The sequence below is a fragment of the Suncus etruscus genome, chromosome 1 (genome assembly GCF_024139225.1).
Source record: "Suncus etruscus isolate mSunEtr1 chromosome 1, mSunEtr1.pri.cur, whole genome shotgun sequence".
In the NCBI taxonomy this organism is placed as follows: domain Eukaryota; kingdom Metazoa; phylum Chordata; class Mammalia; order Eulipotyphla; family Soricidae; genus Suncus; species Suncus etruscus.
Genome location: NC_064848.1, coordinates 114,983,798 through 115,007,351, shown reverse-complemented (window position 1 = coordinate 115,007,351; position 23,554 = coordinate 114,983,798). Strand labels below are relative to the sequence as shown.

The window sequence follows — 23,554 nt, the reverse complement described above, 5'->3', positions numbered from 1 at the left end:
GAACTTTGAAAAAGAGGCAATACCAGAAAAGTATTTTAAAGATTATCTTCATAAAATAACATATGAAAATCTGGTATCCTCCATTTTCATATGAGATAACTTGTGTTTCTAAAACAAAGGAGAAATTAGGAGACTTTATTAGAAACTATTTTAATCAGGTCAAGAAATGACAAGGTCCAAGAACCAAATGACTAAATAATGAATAGAGAGAAGTAAATAAGCATGATCATGACTTGGCAGGTGATAGTACTTGATTTGAACTTTATTTAAATCAGTAGAAAAGGGATTCAATTCAAGTTACTGAGCATTGTAGTAGACGAGTTTCAGGATCAGTGGATCTAGCAAAATTAGCCATATCTTTGTGAGTAGAGTATATTTATTGTCATTGTGATTAAGGTATATTTATTTTGAACTTATGATGTTAAAATCAGTTATAAAACTTAATTTAGTGTTTATATTCTTTTTCAAAGTAATATCAGCTTGACATTACAAATCTGAGAACAAAGTAATATCTTCTGTAGGACTTTCATGTTAAAGCAGAATGAAAATCTATTTTATTTTTATTTTCTCATAATCACTCTACTTGACTTCTTAACATAAAGAATATTTCAGATGTTCTTTGGACTAAGGTTTGGGAACTGAGTGGCCTTACAATTGATGTTGACTGGGCAGGCAAGTCATTTATCTCTCTGTTCTTTAGTTTTTTTATCTGGTATACAAAAGAAGCAGCTAAAATTTTTTTAGTTCAATATCAGTGTCAGAATGATTTCCTTGGTTTGATCCCTGGCACACCATTTGGTCCCCTTAGCCTGCCAAAAATGATCCCTGAGCAGTAAATCCTGAATACCACTGGGTGTGGCCCAAAATAAAAATAAAATTTTAGTATCAGAAGTACATTGAGGATAAGGAAACCACTGTGTAAAAATAGCTTTAAAATAAAAGATCTATAATACAGAACATTGTCATTAGTGTTAAAAGTATTTTCTTAATGAGTGAATTTTTGACTAAGAAATACTCAATTACATAACTTTTCCCTCAAATTATGGCAAGGTATCAAATTTAATCTGATGCTAGAAATTGAGATAATTGAGGTAATTTACAGCATCAGAATAAATGAACCTAAGTAGAGTCATTGAATATTTATGATAGTCACGTACAAAACACTAAAATGAAAAATAGATGTTATGATGGGATTACTTAGATAATACAGTAGGGAATGTCTCTGGGGATAGATGAGGTGAAGATACCTCTTTATAGAAGAAAATCCTGCCTAAGAATCTAATTTTAGAAATCTTGATCACAGGGGTTTTATTGAAAAGTTTTGAGTGTTTTTCACACAGATAGGTGTATAGAGGGAGACAAGTGCCCAGGTTCAGAGTCCTTGGTTAGATTGAAGAAAGACTGAAGAAGAACCCTGGAAATAGAAAAGATTGAAAATATGGGAGATGTCATTGGAAAGAATACTTCAGGGAAGTTCAAATGCCGTAGAGAATTCAAGTGAGATAGTCTAAAAATGAACGATTAAGGGTGCTAGATGAACTTGATTGTATTCATACAGCACTAGGAAAAAAAATGCATAAGAAAAGACCTCTAGCTATATGTAGGCATTATTCTTACATTGCAGACCTCCCAGGGTTGATGTTCTTTAAGCATAATTCACTCCCTAATAAGGAGGAAAGTTCTGATTCTTTTTGTTTTCTTTTGGTTGGGGGCCACACCCTGTGACTCTCTGGGGCTACTACTGGCTATGTGCTCAGAAATCACTCCTGGCTAGGGGGACCTTATGGGACAGTAGGGCATCAAACCAAGGTTCGTCCTGGGTCAGCCGCATGCAAGGCAAACACCCTACTGCTGTGCTATTGCTCCGGCCCCGTTTCTGATTCTTTTTTTGTGTGTGTGTGTGGTTTTTGGGTCACACCCAGCAGTGCTCAGGGGTTATTCCTGGCTCCATGCTCAGAAATTGTTCCTAGCAGGCATGGGGGACCATATGGGACGCCGGGATTTGAACCGATGACCTTCTGCATGAAAGGCAAACACCTTACCTCCATGCTATCTCTCTGCCCCCCCCCCCCCCCGTTTCTGATTCTTAATAGTAAATTGAGTACTCACTTTGGCCATATATATATTTAATGTTAGTTGAATGGCCCTCTCTTCATGTGTTAATTATCCCTTCATCCAAAGTTAATAATGTAGAGAGTTGGTGTTATAACTACTAGGAGCCTCTGTTAGGAGGAGTGTTTAGTATAAAAAGCTTCATACAAAAACGCTCAGGCTCAGACAAGAAAGTAGCCTCTAGTTAGCTAAGTGTTTACAACTCTAAAATGTAAATGCTCTGTTCTTTCTAGCATATCACTTGACATATTGAGCAAAGTTATGCACACCAGTGTTTTTTCTTATTTTTATTTTTATTTTTTAATTATCTTTATTTAAACACCATGATTACAAATATGATTATAGTTGTATGATTACAGTCATGTAAAGAACACCCCCCTTCACCAGTGCAACATTCCCACCACCAATTTCCCAGATCTCACTCATCCCCACCCCACCCACATCTGTACTCAAGACAGGCTTTCTACTTCCCTCATCCATTCACATTGTTATGATAGTTTTCAGTGTAGTCATCTCTCCAACTGCACTCATCGCTCTATGTGATGAGCTTCATGTCATGAGCTGCACCTACCAGCCCTCATCTCTCTTGTCTCTGAGATACTGTTAAAAATGTCTTTCATTTTTCTTAAAACCCATAGATGAGTGAAACCATTCTGCGTCTTTCTCTCTCCCTTTGACTTACTTCATTCAGCATAATAGATTCCATGTACATCCATGTATAGGAAAATTTTATGACTTTATCTCTCCTGACAGCTGCATAGTATTCCATTGTGTATATGTACCACAGTTTCTTTAGCCACTCATCTGTTGAAGGGCATCTTGGTTGTTTCCAGAGTCTGGCTATTGTAAATAGCGCTGCAATGAATATAGGTGTGAGGAAGGGATTTTTGTATTGTATTTTTGTGTTCCTAGGGTATATTCCTAGGAGTGGTATAGCTGGATCGTATGGGAGCTCAATTTCCAGTTTGTGGAGGAATCTCCATATCGCTTTCCATAAAGATTGAACTAGACAGCATTCCCACCAGCAGTGAAAAAGAGTTCCTTTCCACATCCCCGCCAGCACTGCTTGTTTTCCTGTTTTGTGATGTGTGCCAATCTCAGTGGCATGAGGTGGTACCTCATAGTAGTTTTGATTTGCATCTCCCTGACGATTAGTGATGTTGAGCATCTTTTCTTGTGCCTTTTGGCCATTTGCATTTCTTCTTTTACAAAGTGTCTGTTCATGTCTTCTCCCCATTTTTTGATGGGTTTAGATGGGTTTTTTCTTGTATAATTCTGTCAGTCCTTGTATATTTTGGATATTAGTCCTTTATCTGATGAGTATTGGGTGAATAATTTTTCCCACTCAGTGGGTGGCTTTTGAATTTTGGGCACGATCTCCTTTGAGATGCAGAAGCTTCTCAGCTTAATATAGTCCCATCTGTTTATCTCTGCTTCCACTTGTTTGGAAAGTGCTGTCTCCTCCTTAAAGATGCCTTTAGTCTCAATGTCCTGGAGTGTTTCACCTACATGTTGTTCTGTATACCTTATAGTTTCAGATCTGATATCAAGGTCTTTAATCCACTTGGATTTTACCTTCGTACATGGTGTTAGCTGAGGGTCTGAGTTTGTATTTTTTGCAAGTGGCTAATCAGTTGTGCTAACATCACTTGTTGAATAGGCTTTCCTTGCTCCATTTAGGATTTCTTGTTCCTTTATCAAAAACTAGGTGGTTATATGTCTGGGGAACATTCTCTGAGTATTCAAGCCTATTCCACTGATCTGAGGATCTGTCTTTATTCCAATATCATGCTGTTTTGATAACTATTGCTTTGTAATACAGCTTAAAATTGGGGAAAGTAATGCCTCCCATATTCCTTTTCCCAAGGAGTGCTTTAGCTATCCATGGGTGTTTATTGTTCCAAATGAATTTTAGAAGTGTTTGATCTACTTCTTTGAAGAATGTCATGGGTATCTTTAGAGTAATCGCGTTAAATCTGTACAATGCTTTTGGAAGTATTGCCATTTTAATGATATTGATCCTGCCAATCCATGAGCAGGGTATGTGTTTCCATTTCCTGGTGTCCTCTCTTATTTCTTGGAACAGTGTTTTATAGTTTTCTTTGTATAGATCCTTCACATCTTTAGTCAGGTTGACTCCAAGATATTTGAGTTGGTGTGGCACTAATGTGAATGGGATTGTTCTCTTAATGTCCATTTCTTCCCTATCATTATTGGTGTATAAAAAGGCCATTGATTTTTGTGTGTTAATTTTGTAGCCTGCCACTTTGCTATATGAATCTATTACTTCTAGAAACTTTTTGGTAGAGTCTTCAGGGTTTTCTAAGTGTAGAATCATCTCATCTGCAAACAGTGAGAGCTTGACTTCTTCCTTTCCTATCTGGATTCCCTTGATATCTTTTTCTTGCTTAATCACAATAGCAAGGACTTCCAGTACTATGTTGAATAGGAGGCACACCAGGTGTTTTGTTTTTTGTTTTTTTTTTTTTTGGCCACACCCGTTTGACGCTCAGGGGTTACTCCTGGCTATGCCCTCAGAAATCGCCCCTGGCTTGGGGGGACCATATGGGACGCCGGGGGATCGAACTGCGGTCTGTTCTACGCTAGCGCTTGCAAGGTAGACACCTTACCTCTAGCGCCACCTTCCTGGCCCCACACACCAGTTTTTTTAAAGATTAGAAAAAAGGTTGGATTTTTTTCCACTATTTTTTATTTAATGTACTTTGAAAAGGGAGTAGAAATAAATGCTAGAAAATTGGAGAGAAGTTAAAAAAAAACTTAGCATGAGAAAATTGTAAGAGCTTTCAGATTCATTATTCAATTCTGTTTATGGTAGTTATTTGAAAAATTATTTACAGTCTATGTTAATTACCCAACAAGTACTTAAGGTACATATTAAGTGTTCATCTATTTTATAAGAAGAGTCCTTCAGGGCACTATTAAAAATATTATTGTCACCACTTTTGCTAATAGATACTTTTAGAGGTTCCCATTTTAATTGTTTGTGTTCAGGCAAAATATCCTAATCTTAGACTAATAGATGTTTATAAATGAAATAATAAGTACCTACTACCAGCTATTTGAAGATAAACAGATAGTTGACTCAATAAAATACATTATAAAATAACTGCCTAAATAATTGCCTCGAAACACAAGATCTTGCAAGGTAAAACGATCAGATGTATATCCCTGCTGTTAGTAGATGTTTTTAAAAATTCACAGAATGGAATCTAATGCTTATATTATTTCTCAAAATAATGTGAGTATATATTCTTTGTTTCTAACATCTTCGCATAATGTACAGAATGCTTTTTAGCTAAAGAGGTTCGGGAGTATAAAAGTAATAACTAGTTTATCATTGTTTGAATATGAGTAAAAAACTAAAATAACTGTTAAAGAGGACTAAGATTCTTAGTCTTAAAAATCTTGACTAAGGACTAGCTCAGTTCAAATAATTATATTATGTTTAATCATTAAATCATTTGCCTTCTTTGCAGTTTCGATAGTGTGGTTATTAGCAGACATGAAATATGAATAATCAGTGATTCAAGAATAGACAATGCATCTGCCTAAATAACTATATTTTCATTTTGTTTTCTAGTACCATAACAGCTTGGGGGAAAGATCATGAAAAAGATGCTTTTGAACATATAGTAACACAGTTTTCGTCAGTGCCTGTATCTGTGGTCAGCGATAGCTATGACATTTATAATGCATGTGAAAAAATATGGGGTGAAGATCTAAGACATTTAATAGTATCAAGAAGTACAGAGGCACCATTAATAATCAGACCTGATTCTGGAAATCCTCTTGACACTGTGTTAAAGGTAAATCTTAATATGAAATATTAAATGCCTGTAGACCAGGTACATCAAAACTGCTACATACTGTTCCGAAATGCCTAAACCAGCCCATCCCTTTTCTTCGAGTTGTATTCAAGAGAGATTTATAGGTTTGTCTGAGACCATGTATTAATAAGAAAGGGGATGTTCAGTTATGAATTATTTGTACAAGTACAGTTAAGTACTTATTGGATAGTTTCTTTTCTATAAATTAATGGTATTACAATCAAAGTCCTGAGATTTGGTTACCAAGTATGGTTTTTCTTTATTTCAAATTATCATTGTGCCTTTAAAGTTTTTGATGAACAAAATTGTAGGCAAGTAGTGTTGTTAAATAAAAATAATTTATTTATTTATTTATTTATTTATTTTTTGGTTTTTGGGTCACACCCGGCGGTGCTCAGGGGTTACTCCTGGCTGTCTGCTCAGAAATAGCTCCTGGTAGGCACGGGGGACCATATGAGACGCCGGGATTCCAATCAACCACCTTTGGTCCTGGATCGGCTGCTTGCAAGGCAAATGCCGCTGTGCTATCTCTCTGGGCCCCCTTTATTTTATTTTATTTTATTTTATTTTATTTTATTTTATTTTTTGTGGGTTTTGGTCACACACGGCAGTGCTCAGGGGCCACTCCTGGCTCCATGCTCAGAAATCGCTCCTGTCAGGCTCAGGGGACCATATGGGATACTGGGATTTGAACCAATGACATTCTGCATGAAAGGCAAACGCCTTACCTCCATGCTATCTCTTTGGCCTCAACTTTTTTTTTTAACTTTTTAAGAAGTAATATTTTTGGCTGGAGTGATAGCACAGCAGTAGGGCGTTTGCCTCGCATGCAGCCAATTCAAGGCAGACCCAGGTTCCATCTCTAGCATTCTATGTGGTTCCGAGCCTGCCAGGAGCAATTTCTGAGCACAGAGCCTGGAGTAACCCCTGAGCACCACCAGGTGTGGCCCAAAAATAAGAAGAAAAGTAATTTTTATTAGAGATTCCATCAATGTTTCAGTGAATATGGTATGGTTGCAATATTTTAGTGTTAAAGACATAAGTTTGCCCTTTTTTGGGGGGGGAGGGGGGTCCACACCAAGTGACGCTCAGGGGTTACTCCTGGCTTTTTTCTCGGAAATTGCTCCTGGTTCAGGGGACCATATGGGATGCTGGGGATAGAACCAAGGTTCGTCTTAGATCACTTAGATCAGCAACATGCAAGGCAAACTCCCTACTGCTTTCTTTCTTTTTTTTTTTTTTTTTTTTTAATTTAAACACCTTGATTACATACATGATTGTGTTTGGGTTTCAGTCATGTAAAGAACACCACCCATCACCAGTGCAACATTCCCATCCTACTGCTTTCTTATCGCTCCAGCCCAAGTTTACCTTTTTCTTAAAAAACAAAAAACAAAAAACAAAACACTTGTAAGTGAAGGGAATTTAATGCCTACTACTAGAAAATATTTTACTCTTAAGTTTTATCATTTTATCTCTGAGAAAACAGTTATAAATGCTGTTTTTTTTTTTTTGTGTTTGGGAATAAAGGGAGATAAAGATCCAGAGTTTTCCTATACTATTAATAGATCAATATGAATATCTTATCTTAGCCTGGAATAGTAACAGATTTCATTTTAGTAAAGTTAATGGGTTTTGTCTTTTTCTTGCTATCTAATAAAAAGGCACAGATTATAAGAAACTTAAGTCTTGAATATGGAATTTTCACACTGCCACTATCTTTTTTTTTTTATGAACAGTAATTTTTTTAATTTTAATTTGATCAACTGCCAATATCTTTAATCAGTTTACTTAAGAATAATTATCAGGGGCTGGATTAGTAGTACAGTGGTAGGGTGTTTTCCTTGCATGCGGCTGACCCAGGATGGACCTTGCTTCAATCCCCTAGCCTCCCATATGGTCCCTGAGCCAGGAGCAATTTCTGAGCACATCACCAGATGTAACCCCTGAGCATCACACGGTGTGACCCAAAAAGCAAAAAAATGTAATTATTATCAAAAAATATATCTGAGATTTAGTTTGTGAAAAAAAATAGGTGTCATCTTTAAGGTGAATAGGCAACCTAAGAGACACTCTTGAGTTATATATGTTTAATTTTATTATCTTCATTTTTAATGATTTCATAATTCAAATATATTTATATCTGAGTTATATTAGAAATATTCACCAACCATCAAACACAGGCAGCATAAATCTAAACTAAAATCATGAGTTTGTTAAATACTTTACATATTTAAAAATGTATTTTTTAATCTTTTAGTAATAAGTTAGTATACTAATTAGTATAAATTACTATAAATTAATATTAGTATAAGATATATACTAATCTATATAATTTGAAAGATCTAAGGGAAAAGCTTTTTGTGTAGAACCATTTTATAGTATAAATTGGATCAACAGGAAATAGCATGCCTATTTCTAATTTAGACAAAAAATTGGGATTAAGTTTTAGAAGTCTTATTCACAGTTATATTCTTCAGATTGCTTAATTTTTTAATTGCAAAGCATTCACAGTTTTCACTTTTAGTTATTTTCTTCTTGGTTGTATTTTTCCATACAGGTTTTGGATATTTTAGGTAAGAAGTTCCCTGTTACTGAGAACTCAAAAGGCTACAAGTTGCTGCCACCTTATCTTAGAGTTATTCAAGGGGATGGAGTAGACATTAATACCTTACAAGAGGTATGTATTTTATATTATAAATCTAGTAAAGCAGTCCTTGGCCAAGGATCTGGCTCAGTGATAAGGTTAACTCTTTGCATACATGCAGGCCAGGGTTCCTCTTTGGACACCATAAACAAGAACAAAACAAATTGTATTTTTTTATTTTATCATAAATTTCCTTTTTTGATAAAAGCATGTTGATAGTTTATAATGGATACTTTTTATGAGTGCATATAATGTCATATGTCTTTTCTATTAATATTTCTAAGTAAAATTTTTTTACAGGATATTAACTTAAAATATAAATATGACAGCCAGTCCACACTTCATATGCCCAAAAAGTCTTTTTGTTTTTGTTTTTGAGTCATATCAAGTGATGTTCAGGGGTTACTCCTAACTCTTCATATGGGAAGAACACTCCTGGCAGGCTCAAAAGACCATATAGGATACCAGAAATTGAACCCTAGTTAGCAGTGTTCAAGGCAAGCATCTTACAAACTGTACTATTGCTCTGGTCCATGCCCCCAGTGTCTTTTTATGTTTTGTTTCTTAGTATGTCTTAGTAAGGGGCCTGAGAGGTAGCACAACGGTAGGGCATTTGCCTTGCTGATTCAGGAGGGGTGGTGGTTCAAATCCCAGCATTCCATATGGTGTCATGGCCGCTGCCGCCGCCACCCCCCCAACCCCCCCCACCCCCACCCCCACCCCACCCCCCCCCACCCCCACCCCCGTGCCTGCCAGAGCCAATTTCTGAGTGCAGAGCCAGGAGTAATCCTGAGCATTGTTGGGTGTGACACAAAAAATGTTACACATTAAGAACCCAAACCTACATTTGTTTTAAATTTTTATATTTTGTTGTATTTCAGGAAACCTAGTTAATGTGCTGTAAGGTTACAGATGTTAATGATTATGATTTTGCTAGGAGACACAAAGTTACTGGACCTTCAGCACCACCAGAGACATTGTAGGACTATCCTTTTGTCCATTCCTCCTCTTCCTTTACTCACACTCTGCCTACCCCCACTGCTCAGTAATATCTTTTGGAATCAAAGATCAACCCCTTATTATTTGATTCTGTCTCATTCCTTGCTTTGTTTTTGTGGTATTTGTTCTCCTTCTGGCTCATTTTGCTTAATAAGATACCCTTCAATTCCACCCGAGTTGGAGCAGGCTGCTACAGCTCATCTTCTAGTTACATAGTTTACCATTGTTTGCATGTCTATATAAATATCAAACTTTATTATCATTTACTTATATCTACATTTTATGCAACTTAGCAGGTACACAAACACACCCTCTCAAATGAAAAAACAGGGCAAGTTGCTTGTACCAATTTCAGAAACTCTTTGGCCCAGAATAAGTTGAGTTACTCAAATAAATATTTAAACTTCCTCTTGAAAACTGAAGATTTGTTATTCTAAATAAACTTTGAGAATATTATGTTCATATTTCAAGTTGGAGATGAGTATTTTGTGTCCTTTTATTATCATTTTTAAATATCCTATCACATAGGTGACGACGCAGTATAACACCTTTTGAGATGTATTCATAATTGTTAGTCATTTATATAGCCTACTGATTTGGGGAAAATGTCTTGGCCCCATTGCTAATGCTCTGATATCTGGATGATAACTTTTAAGAGATGAAATAAGTTTACTCAGCCTGCAGCATTCATAACTTCTTGTTTTCCCTAACGCTGGCTATAACAATACCTATTGTCACAGCCAGGAACTTTGAATTAAATCTTTCCTCCTTTATTCCTCAAGCTGCCTTTTTTATATTGGGTGTTTAAAAAAAAAAGTAGAATATAATACTGTAGGCCTTATTTTAATCGTGTTATTTACAGTTCTGGGATAGTTCATTCATCAGTATTTTTCATGAAAACTCTTTCTCTTTAAAAATTACTTAACACTTTATTTTTGTGTTTTTAATCTCCTTAGATTGTAGAAGGCATGAAGCAAAAAAAGTGGAGTATTGAAAATGTTTCCTTTGGTTCTGGTGGAGCTTTGTTACAGAAGTTAACAAGAGATCTCTTGAATTGTTCCTTCAAGTGTAGTTATGTTGTAACTAATGGCCTCGGGGTATGTCTCAATCTTTATTCCTATGTTAGTACTTTCTCTGTATCTAGGTAGAACTCAATTATTTAACGCACTGATTAAAGGGTACTGTGCCTCTGAGCTAGTATGTTTTAAGGTTCCACTTTATAAATAAAAAGACTTGGTTAGAGGCAACTTTTATTATGCATGAGAGGGAAACATATCAGAAGTATAGTGAAAGTGAGTGAATTTGGAATTTTGTGAGAATCATGCTTTGTGAGACTGGAGAGATAGTATCATGGGTAAGGTACTTGTCTTGCACACGGCCACCACAGGTTTAACCCCAGTACCTCACAGTCCTCCACCAAAGTCAGGAATAAGTCCTGAGCACTACTGTATGTGACCCCAAAACCCAAAGATTAGAATCATGTTCTAATTACTAAGAACTGGAATATACACAGATTCTTAGGCAACAGAATACCCTCTATCCTCACCACCCCCTGCCCCCTTCATTCTTGATAGACTTGAGATTCTATGGGAGGATCTCCTTGGGTTGATTTGTCTCATCTTTCTTGCAAGGGTTCTGGAATTGGCTTAACTGCTTCCCCTCCCTCCCTTATTTTTAGGGGGTAGGTAGGATGTTTGGGGGGCGGTGGAGAGTATGGACAGTACCAGCAGTATAGTACTTTGACCCAGAAGTGCTGTTTGGTACCAATAAGGTCTCATCTGTTGCTCCGTACTTCTCTAATCTTAAAACAAATATTCTGCTCTGATGAGTTTCTCTAACTTTTATTTTGTTTGTTTGGGGATTGTTGTTGGGGTTTTTTTGCTACTAATATTAACAAGATAGTTGAATAAAAGGTAGCAAAAAGAAAAGGTTATTTGAAAAGAGAGCCTTACCTTGGATAATAAGCCAGTTTCATTGCCACAAATAGCTACAATTTTATTGTTTATTTGTTTTTTTGGGTGGGTGGTTTGACACCTCCATGTGTGTAGGTGGAGGATGCAGTACTTAGACTCTGTAAAGCTGGGCATCCTGGGTATTCTAATAGTACTGTAGAACTCCATAGCTGCACCCAGTGCTACTCAAGGGATCAGGGTGTGGTCTGGGATCTAACAGGACCTAACCCCACTATACTACTCACCAGGCCAAAGATTTTTTGGTTTTGTGTGTTTGTTTTTTAATAGCATGTATATGTCTTACTTAACATTGGCTTAAAGGTAATTGGTAGTATAAAAGGAGGTAAACTTAAAGCTTATTACACCTATTAGCTTCAAACTTTCTTACAGTTATACTTTTATGCATTCTGCCATTATAAGAAAAGCTATTCAATACTTTCATTTTTATAAGTACTTTGAAATAATCTAGAGGTTGTTTTTTAAACAGGAATGACTGATTATTCTTGACAGTTAATCTTCTATTTCTCTGTTTTTCTTCATTTGGATTTCAGATTAATGTCTTCAAAGACCCAGTCGCTGATCCCAACAAAAGGTCCAAAAAGGGCCGGTTATCTTTACATAGGACACCAGCAGGAAATTTTGTTACACTTGAGGAAGGAAAAGGAGATTTTGAAGAATATGGTCATGTATGTAGTGATTTTCTTCTTGGGAACAAAATAATTTTATTATCAAATTATTTTTAGTATAGATTTAGCTTACCAAGATGAAAACCAGAAAGTAACTGGATTATGAGAATAGTAAAAATTCCTTGTGTGAAATATTATATAACATTCAGAAAGAAAGAAATTGTTGACACTGAGAGGGTTATGATTGAACAGGTTTCTGTTAGATCTTATTTTTACTTAGCCAATTAGTGAATCATTTGGTGTATTAATACTTGTAGATTACAGAGAGATAGCATGGAGGTAAGGCGTTTGCCTTGCATGCAGAAGGTCGGTGGTTCAAATTCCGGTATCCCCCGAGCCTGCCAGGAGCGATTTCTGAGCATAGAGCCAGGAGGAGTCTCTGAGTGCTGCCGGGTGTGACCCAAAAACCAAGATTTATAGAAAAGGCCAGAGCGATAGCACAGTGGGTAGTGCATTTGTCATACACCTGACCGACTCTGGTTTGATCCCAGGCATCCCATTTGGTCCCCTGAGCCTGCCAGGAGTGATTTCTGAATGCAGAACCATTAGTATATGCTGAGTACCACCAGGTACTCAGGTGTGGCCCAAAAACTAAAAAGGAAAAATACTTAAAGGATACTGTTAATACAGTTTTGATGATTAATTTAAAGGATTATTGAGTGTTTAAAATGTTATTAAAAAGGTCATTATCTTTTTTAAAATGTAATAGAATCCAGTTCCTATAGTTTTATTTGCTTCTCAAATTCTGTGAACTGATAAAAGTAAAGTATGGTATCTTGGTCATGTATGTTGTGAAAGTGACATAAGTTGATTCAGACTACCTAATTAAAATGAAACTTAGACTTAACTAAATCTAAAGTGGTGTGAACTCATATTTATAGTACAAAAGTGTGCTTATATTTGTCAATTCAGCATTATAAAATTTCTGGATTGTAAGTGAAAATAAACTGAAATATGCCTCTCATTTTAGAAAAGATTATGCTATGTTTGATTCTACCATAGTAATTTATTGTTCATAATGTTCTTTTATTGTAATATTTTGACCCAGAATTAATGAAAGACTTTTAATATTATTAGTGAAAACTATATAAATTCTTAAACTTTTAGATCCCTCTAAAACAGCTCTACTACATCCAGGATAAACTAAGGGTATAAGTCTTTTAAACGGGCATTGATGGGCCAGAACAATAGCACAGTGGATAGTGTGTTTGCCTTACACATAGCCAACTTAGGTTTGATCCCTGGCATCCCATATGGTCCTCTAAGCTTGCCACGAGTAACCCCTGAACACCGCCAGGTATGGCCCCAAAACTAAAAATAAATAAAAATAAATGGGAAATGATTTTTTTATAGGTGTACATTCTGGTACCCTATAATTTTTAAGGAATAAACTATAAAAATACCCACTTAATTCTTTGAAAGAAAATGCTGTAGCTAAAGCAGTGTACTTTAAAACATGACAACAAAAATTTTAGAAAATATCATGTGTCCCTCAGTGTTTATTCAGACTAGATAGAAAACTTGGGCCCAGAAGATCAATTTGTACATTTCCAGAACAATATTTAAGGCCAGTAATTTTTCAATAAGGTGAAGTGGCATTACCAAATGGAATTTGGTGCTATTCTTTTAATTTATCTTTGTTACCCCTCTATGAATAAAAGTATTTATTTTTCAGAAGTCACAAATACAATACAGGTTTTTAATTCAGTCATAAGTCAACAAACTAATACTTTTATTTCTGTGTTGGAGTGTTTTGTTTTTAGCCAAAATGCAATGACTTAGTAGTAAGTTTGGTGTAATTCCAGATGGGTTAGTTTAACTGGTGATGGGTCTTGTCTTCGCTAGGTAAAAGGGAAGTAGCAGCCATAGTTCTGAGGATTCAGACAGTAAATATATTCCACCTTGAAAAATTAAAGGAGGAAACTAAGTTTTTTATAAACACAAGAACTTGATGTTTAGATCATTCCTTTTTATGAAAGTGAAGTATTTATTACATAGCTTTTTTTAAACTTAGCTTTCTTTAAACGATTTTAAACTGAATTTGCTTGGCATATTTCACCAGCCTTCTCCTTTTTTTATGAAATTATTTAAACATTTGACCAGTGGTCATCAAATTTTGTTTGTTTGTTTTTTCGGGCCACACCCATTTGATGCTCAGGGGTTACTCCTGGCTAAGTGCTCAGAAATTGCCCCTGGCTTGGGGGGGACCATATGGGATGCCGGGGGATCAAACCACGGTCCTTCCTTGGCTAGCGCTTGCAAGACAGACACCTTACCTCTAGCGCTACCTCGCCAGCACCCAAATTTTTTAAATAGGGACCAGTTCACTATTCCTCAGAGAGTTGGAGGGCTGGACTATAGTGAAAACAAAAACTATGAACAAATTTCTATGCACACTAATATATCTTATTTTGAAGTGAAGAAACAAAATGGGAACAAATACAATATGTGGCCTATGGCCATAGTTTGAGGACCATTGTCTTTTATCACTAAGTCATTGTGTATTCAACTAGTCTAAATTTATCAGACGCAAAATTTTAATTTAAAGATTCACTTAATAATACTGTACTTGCTAAATTTTACTTTTGCTCTGTTCATTTAGGATCTTCTCCATACTGTCTTCAAAAATGGGAAAGTGACAAAAAGCTATTCATTTGATGAAGTAAGAACAAATGCGAAGCTGAATATTGAACTGGAAGCAGCACCTCATTAGATTTTGTTTTATGACTGGGTATGTGTGAGTGCGTATGTATGTGTTTACGTGCTTGCATGCACGTATACCTGTGTGTGTGTAATGCATAATGTTAATTGTAAAGAGATGTGTGGGGTTTCTTTGTGTTATGACATTACAGCCAAATTATTTGTTGGTTTATGGACATACTGCCCCTCCATTTTATTTTCCCTGTGTTTAGGTGATTTCAAATTAGGAAATACACTTAATTATGTAAAAGATTAATGCAGAAGTAAGCTTTTTAGGGCCCTTTGCCAATAGATAGTAATTCAATCTGGTATTGATCTTTTCACAAATAACAGAACCAAGAAACTTTTATATATTACTGACGATCACATAACACAGATTTGCATAAAATCATGATTGCTTTATGTTTATATTTAACTTGTATTTTTGTACAAACAAGATTGTGTAAGATATATTTAAAGTTTCAGTGATTTAACTAACAGTCCAACTTTTCATGATTTTTATGAGCACAGACTTTCAAGAAATACTTGAAAATAAATTACATTGCCTTTTGTCCATTAATCAGCAAATAAAACATGGCCTTAACAAAGTCTTTTGTGTTGTTGTACAATTTGAAAATTATGTCAAGATATACCCTATAGAAATACTAACCTCACTGCCCCTTGTAGAATATGTATTAATCATTCTACATTAAAGAATTAATGGTTCTTACTGGAATGTCTAGGCACTGTACAGTGATAATATACTTTGGTCATTGTATTGTACCAGTGAAATGCCAAATTTGAAAGGCCTGTACTGCAATTTTGTATGTGGGATATTGCCTGTGGCTCTAATATGCACCTCAAGATTTTAAGGAGACAATGTTTTTAGAGAGAATTTCTGCTTCCACTATAGAGTATATACATAAATGTAAAATATTGACAGAAGTGGAAGTAGTGTATTTTAAAGTAATTACAGTCCTGAATTTATTTTTCCTATTCTATAGTTGATATGACTTAAATGACTTACTGGAATGGGTAGTGAGTGTACTTATTTTAAATGTTTTGATTCTGTTATATTTTTCATTAAGTTTTTTAAAAATTAAATTGAATAATAAATTGTATGGACATCATTTATTAATTTTAAACTGAATCCCTCAATAAATAAACTCAAGCAGTTTCTTTAATTAAGATAAATTATGCCAAATTAACTATCCATAAATTATAATAGAAGAACCTTAACCAAAACAGAAAGTTGGCAAAATTCAGTATTCAACATCAGAAGAAAAACAAAAAATATGTCTGCATTTTGAGTTAGTTATTATATTTGCCAAGATCACATATTTTTGTTTTGTATTTTTATTAGATTGGTTTTTCTAAGACGGGTTAACTGACAATAGACCAAATTCAGACTACATTTTTTTTGGATAAATAACTCTGTCTATGGCTATTTTCACACACCAGCAATAGGAATGAAGTAGTCCTAGTTACAGCCATAGGCATACAAAACCCAAACACTTATCAGGCTATAGACAGAAAAAAAATTGTCAGTCCTATTGTAAGAAAAGGTAAAGGTATGTGCATCAAACTTAAGGGCAGAGTTGATTTCCATAGAAGAAAAGAGGCTAAGTTGACAAAAGTTTGGTACTTTTGTATGAAAAAAATGGATGCCTTTTCTTTTTTATTATTTAAGAAACTGATATTGGTAAATTGATTTAGAAAAGTTTCAACAACATGATGTTAATGTAAAGTTTGTAAAAATGAAAAGCCATGTCAACATCCTAAACAGTGACATGAGAGTCATTCAGTAAAACAATCTAGAATGAATTTATTCAATGACTATAAGCCTTATTCAAAGAAGATAGATTTGGAGTGTGAAGTGATAAGAGTGGCAGGCTGCCTTGTATATGGCTGACCCAGACTCAATGCCTGGCCCCCATATGGTCCCCTGAGCCCTGCTAAACGTTATTCCTAAACTAAGAGCCAGGATTAAGAAAACCCTGAGCACTGCCTGATGTCCCAAATTCCTCCCAACCCAAGAGAGGATAGTTTTTTTTTTTTACAAATGTTTAACATTTGTTTAATGACAATAAGAAATATTTATTAATCACCTTCAGTGATTTTTCATCCTCTAACACTGGTAAAAATTACTTCTAAAGCATATTTTTAAGGTATTTAACTCAAGGTATATATTAAAAACATGTCTTTCATAAACATGTAATTAAGAGAGAAATGATACTACCAGTAACAACTTTGATAGAACACCCGTACGTAATATTGGTTTGCATTAGAAATATTGGGATTATACTTTAGACAATATTCTTCATACTCTAAATTTCAGCCATTTCATAATACCAGAAGTTTTATTTTAAAACTTCCTGTTAGAGTTTTTACAGTATCTGTACATTTGTATGTCACCGTAAACTATAGGCAAAATTATAGTTAGCAATTAGCTACTTGGAACTAATTAATCTTCACTTTCTACCATTATGCACTTACTTGACTCTTGCCATTCTGAGTAGCAGGATGGTTAACAGACAGGCATAGTCAGTAGAACTCTGCTGAGTCACCCTTAAGTCAGCCTAACTCTTCCCCACAAAAGCAAGTGGCATGTGTGGATTTGCTTAATTCATTATATTTGCAGTTGACATCAGTTAGTCCCCCTCAATTTATAAAATCTTGAAGTATTTGCATTTTAATTAGGAGATAGCTGTGGTGAGATTCTAGTTTCTCTGTGCTCCATACATAAGTAAAATTGGTTTTCATGATTAAATTGTTTCTTAAAAAATTTTAATGAATTCCGTCTTGGAAAATTAAAAAAGTAAAAATGGTAAGAGATTGTTTTGTTTGCCATTTTTACATTCCTTTTGAACCCATTCGGTGGGAGAATGTTAACCTTTCTCCCAAGTTGTATGTTAAATTCGAATATGTATGCACATCAAAGAATAACATGTAATAAACATGTAAATAAAATTTAGATCTATTAGTGAAGTGTTAAATTTGACTCTGTGCTTCAAGTAATGACATTTCTAGACTTTATTAGGCATGATTCCAGTTCAGACAATGAGAGATGAGAGGAAGAGATGCAGCTCTCTGAATGGCAATGCTTCTTAACTAAGGCAGAACATTAAAAGGAGAAGAGTTCTTGGGAAATAAAGCATAATTCCTGTATTAAGATTTGAGTTACTTTGCAGACATTTAAATGTGAACATTAAGTAGTGGTAGAATGTACAAATTAGGTGACAGGTTATGATAATAAATTTGATAAAGAGGCCAACAGAAGGCACAGAAGATAATTTTATAGATAGAAGTCAGGCAAACCATAGCCATGGGCCAAATTCAACCCACTGTCTGTTTTGTAAATAAATAAATTCATTTTACTTAAATTCTCATTTTCATTAGTTTATTGTCTATGGCTGTCTTCATGCTTTTGTAGTGGCTTAGAAGAATTGTGGCTGAGACATTTTGGTCTAAAATGAAAATCCTAAAATCTTTTATTATGTTGCTTTTTAAAAAAAAAAAAACAAAAAAACTGGAGTCCAGGAGATGACTTAGTGGGTTGGAGTACATGGTTTGCTTGTGGGACCCCCGCATTCAATTCTGATCGCTGCTGGGAGAGAACACAGAACCACAAGTAATCCCCTAAACACTGATAAGTAAGGGTAGGAAGCAAACTAAAAAGTGTGTTCATCTGTGAAGTGAGTACAAAGGAAAGATTCCTTGTCACAAAATTGAGAGAACTCTTGAAAGTAGAAGAATAAGCAAGCAAAGATACTGAGATGTGAAAGCTGGAGAGATGAGATACCAGAATTTGTCATCCTGAAAACCAAAGTAGGGAAATGTGCTTGAGTATTGAATGTTGCTGAGAGATCAAATAGAGTGCAGAATTGCAAACTAAATTCTACTGGCTTTGACATCCTAGAAATAGTGGCCTAGACATATTTCCTTCCACATGTAGAGAGAAGCTATTCTGTTTTGACTTTTTAGCTGTGAAAAGGAGTAAGAAGGCAGCAGTTGTTTTCAGCTATAGCTTTCTCAAACCAATTTAGCAAAGAGATGCATTGAAATGAGATAAAAGGTCTCCATGATTGTGTCAGTTTGTTTTAGGACAACATTTCTCAACCAACCTAACATCTGTGGGACCACAAGATATTTCAAGGGGGCTACAGGTAAAAATCTGCATCAACGTGGAGACCACAGGAAGGGAAACACATGGAGGAAGGAGGAGTGGATAGGTGTATAGAACAAACTTTGGTTTTCTTTGTGAAGGCAGAGACAAGATCTCACCTTTAGTGAAATAGGTCTGAGCTTTGAAAATCAAGGGTTTTTTTTGGTTTGGTTTGGTTTTTTGGTTTTTGGGTCACACCCGGCAGCACTCAGGGGTCACTCTTGGCTCTATGCACAAAAATGGCCCCTGGCAGGCATGGGGGACTATCTGGGATGCTGGGATTTGAACCACCATCCTTCTGCATGCAAGGCAAACGCTTTACCTCCATGCTATCTCTCCGGCCCCCGAAAATCAAGTTTTTTAAGATTACTGTTGTGGAGAAGAGAATGAGCAGAATCATAGAAAGACTACATAGTACTATGAAGGATCTAACAACTTGGTAATAGAGAATTGAAGTGAAAATTTGCTTGTTGAGATTTTATTTTTCCCATTTATGTAGCCAGCTTGACTACAGAAACAGGAAATGAAGATAATCAGATTTTGCCAGACATTTGATAGGACAAAGGGATGATAATTTAATTCTGAATATCTGTTGAAATACTGTTTCAGGGGCCCGGAGAGATAGCATGAAGGTAAGGCGTTTGCCTTGCATGCAGAACATCGGTGGTTCAAATCCTGGCAACCCATATAGTCCCCAGAGCATACCAAGAGCGATTTCTGGGCATAGAGCCAGGAGTAACCCCTGAACGCTGCCAAGTGTGACCCAAAAACCAAAAAAAAAAAAAAAATGCTGTTTCAGCAGTATCTAAACTTATTTCTGTCCTTTACCTTTAAAGGACTAAAAGGTCTATGAAGCTTTAAGATAATAGCTCAGTGGACATTTGATGAAACCTCTCATCTCTTGGAAGTTGTTGAACAAGCAGGTCTAGAAACAAACTAGGACATTTTGGATTAATGATTAGTGATTCTACATCTGATGTAGAATGATCCAAGAGTAGGATGAAGTCTACATATAAATAAAATTGTTATGATCACAGACAAAATGAGAGCAAGAAACTTGAAAGAGCAACTGTATTAGAACAATCATTAAAGTCATCTAGGAATATGGCAGGACTAGTAGTACTAATGGCAGAAATTTAGCTCAGACTCCAAAGGATTAAATGAGTAAAGGGACTGAACCAGAAGGTAGATACCTCAGAGGGATGATGCAGTGGAGACCACCAAGCAGCCAAGGCTCAAGAGATGAGTTTGGCCTCATAGAAGGAACCAAGCATGTGTGGTTAAGTACAAACTGATCAACAAGTTCTTTTTGTATTGGCAAAGGTCTGAAGTCCATCGCTCAAATGTCGTTACTCACATTAATAAATAGAGGGAAGGGACAGTCTAGATAAAATGCCTTTGGTTTTATTGGCTTCTCACAAACACCCCTTTCACTAACAGTCCCAAGTGTTTATATTTGAATGTTCTGTTTCCAGTGTTTTAAGACTTAGATGTCATTTCTTTTTAGAGAAACCTGCCAAAGCATTCTGCAGCCACTTTATTTTAAAATATCCTTTAATTTTACTCAGTTACTCATTGTTATCTTTCCCAAGGACAACTCTATGGTTCACTTTATTTCATTGAAATCTATTTATTCATTTGGGCTATTTATGCAAAAATAATTTGTTATTGAAGGAAATTTTAGAATCATTAAAATAATTGATAACACACAGAAAAAAAAATCCAGCTAAAATGTATATAGGTATCAGAAATATTGCCTGCATGGTATTAAATGAGCTGGCCCTTTACCTGTTTGCAGGTCTCTTGTGATTTAATTGGTATATTCACAAGGGACATGAAGCCTTTCAAAATACTGCTCAGGCACATCTCTAGGTAAGTAACATAGGTTGTCAATTGATACTTTTATTAGCTGTAGAAAATTGCAGAAAATGTACTTGGTTAGTAAGAAAATTTTGTTAAAAATAGAGATAGTGGGCCAGGAGATAGTATGGCAATTAGGGCACATGATAGGCATGAACCTGACCTGGATTTGATTCTTGGCACCTGGCTCCTGAGCATTTCTGAGTATAGCCACAAAGGCCTTTGAGCATCAGCAGTGTGACTTGGGTGTGTGATTATCCCATCAATACTGAGGTGCTCTGGTATCCAGCACCACAGGGTCAAGTAGCAGTGCCTCATCGTTAACACCTTCGCATTAAACTGCCAAGTTCTGTTGGCTAAGAATCTCCAGTAGGACTGCCTCCTAAGCACACTTTTGGAGGTGAAAATGGGACAGGGAGAGAAAATAAATGATTCAGTTTTGTTTGGTTGTTTTTTTGTTGTTGTTTCACACTGGCAGTACTTGGGACTTAGTTTTAACTCTGCACAGGGATTCCTCTTCAAAGTTCTCAGGATCATATGGAATTCCAGGGATCAAAACAGAGTAGGCATGTACAGCAAAGCAAGTAGTATTGCTCCAGTCCCCTATTTTTTTTTTTAACATTTCTTTTGCAAAGGACCCTTCAATTGGTTCTTAGTACCCAGGATCTCTCCCTGTAGTTTTCCACCAACCTGACTATTCACTTAAGTACTAGTACCACTCGGAACCAGTCATGCCAAGGGCCACCAGAGCCACCCAGCATTGTATGGGGGCCTCCTATGATGCTTGTGATGCTGCAGATTAAACCAGATGTGCCCTGACCCTTGTACTGTCATTCCAGCCCTTTTATTTAATTCTTTAATTGGCTACTGGCTGTTGGTTTTTGTTGTTGTTTTGGTTTTTTGTTTTGTTTGTTTGCTTGTTTTGGCTGTTAGTTTTTAAACTGAAGTCTATTTTTCTATAGCTTTTATTAAGATGGGCTAGTGTCTCTGCTCTTCTGACGAACTGGCCACAAGTTTAATTCTAATTAGCAATTCCTGAGTAGTCTAAAGATTTCTACCAGATTTTAGAGCCAGGAAAAAACCAAACTTTTCTACAATCTCTCCCTTTCTAGTCTCCTTGGCCTATAAACTTTTTCCTGTTTTTCCCATCCTCTAAAGACAAAAATAAAGAAGGCCAGCTTTGCTAATCACAGTTCTAATCCTTTTTCTCTTGTTCCTAGCCAGACCTCTTAAGCTGTTCTATGTTTTCATTCTTCTCATTTTCTTTTTTTTTTTTTCTTCTTCTCATTTTCTGTTCTTTTCCCCGGATGCTTCAAATCCCTTAGTAAACAAAACAGGGACCTCTACATCCCCTAATGAATTTTCTTAGCCTTATAACCTAGAGGATACAACCTGAATTGACTGCTGCTGGTAATTAATTTCTTGAAACAAAATTGCCCTCTTCTATATTGCAACTACATCTCAAGGGTCCTTCTCTCTCTAAAGCTTTTCACTCACCTTTTTCATGTTAACATACCCCTGCTATCTTCTTTTTTACTGTGGCTGATCATAGTCATTAACATGATCTGGCTGTCACTGATCTAAAGCCTCAAGGCATGTGTATTTCTGGATTTCAGACCTCTGAATTTCTTTACTACTCTGCTGCACAGAGTTCTGTGCTTCCACAGAGACACAACACAAACTCACATGAGCCAAGTTAAAAGTTATTCAAATGTTTTCTCCTTTGGGACTGGAGAAATAATACAATAGATAAAGCATTTGCCTTACCTGTGACCAATCAAATTACAGTTTGATCCCTTGCTCCACATCCAGTCCTCTGAGCACTTCTAAGTGTAGTCCCTAAGCACGATCCCAAAATCAAACCAAAAAAATGTCTCAAAAAATTGTCTAGCACCTGAATTTCAGCCGGCCACCAGATGAGAAGCCTTTCCATTACCCTGCAAGCAACCAACCCTACAGTCATATTTATTTACCTATTATAAAAAGCACTTGCTTTTTATCAACTATTTTAAGCTGGCAAATTTCTTCCTTAAAGTCATAAAAAGTAACATTTTCCTGATTTACCCCCTTCCCTCCCAAGTTTCTACCAGAGTATTTTAACAAAAGTCTTATTAATTGCAGTCCCCTGATTAAAGAATGTTATGTTCACTTTAGCTTTAGATAATATGCATACACCAACCTAACCCACTGGTCTTCCTCTGGACTGGCCTATTCCACTCAGAGAACCTCATGATGTACCCTTAACTTTCTTGGGCCAGCATCGCTGACTTATTCTACCTCACACACTCATAAGCTAAATACATGCTACTCCATTTCCCTGCCAAGGAGCCTTCATCAACTTATCAGGAAAAAAAAAAAAAAACTTATCAGGCATCCTTCCCCACTTGCCCTTCTTCTCACTTCTATAAGGATTTTATTTCTAAAATAACATTTAATATCCATGGGTATGTCCTATCTGAGACAGTATTATGTGTGATTCATTCATCTGTATTAAACTGCATTCAGCACACAGTAGACAAATGTTTTGTAGAATAAATGCCATTAAGGTAAATACTTTTTAATGTTTTCAGTAACCTGTCACACTAATACCAAAAATATTCACATTA

General features: G+C 35.9%; 1 protein-coding gene across 2 annotated transcripts in view; it reads left to right on the top strand.

Annotated features, from left to right (window-relative positions):
* Positions 1 to 18,310, top strand: part of NAMPT (nicotinamide phosphoribosyltransferase) — a 37,594-nt gene extending 19,284 nt beyond the window's left edge. For both annotated transcript variants that reach the window (XM_049783316.1, XM_049783309.1), the window contains 5 exons: positions 5,714 to 5,939; positions 8,521 to 8,640; positions 10,563 to 10,703; positions 12,110 to 12,244; positions 14,847 to 18,310. In XM_049783316.1, coding sequence (XP_049639273.1) covers positions 5,714 to 5,939; positions 8,521 to 8,640; positions 10,563 to 10,703; positions 12,110 to 12,244; positions 14,847 to 14,957 — 733 coding nt within the window. In that variant the 3' untranslated portion in view covers positions 14,958 to 18,310. The remainder of the gene's footprint in view (positions 1 to 5,713; positions 5,940 to 8,520; positions 8,641 to 10,562; positions 10,704 to 12,109; positions 12,245 to 14,846) is intronic.
* Positions 18,311 to 23,554: the final 5,244 nt, after the last annotated feature.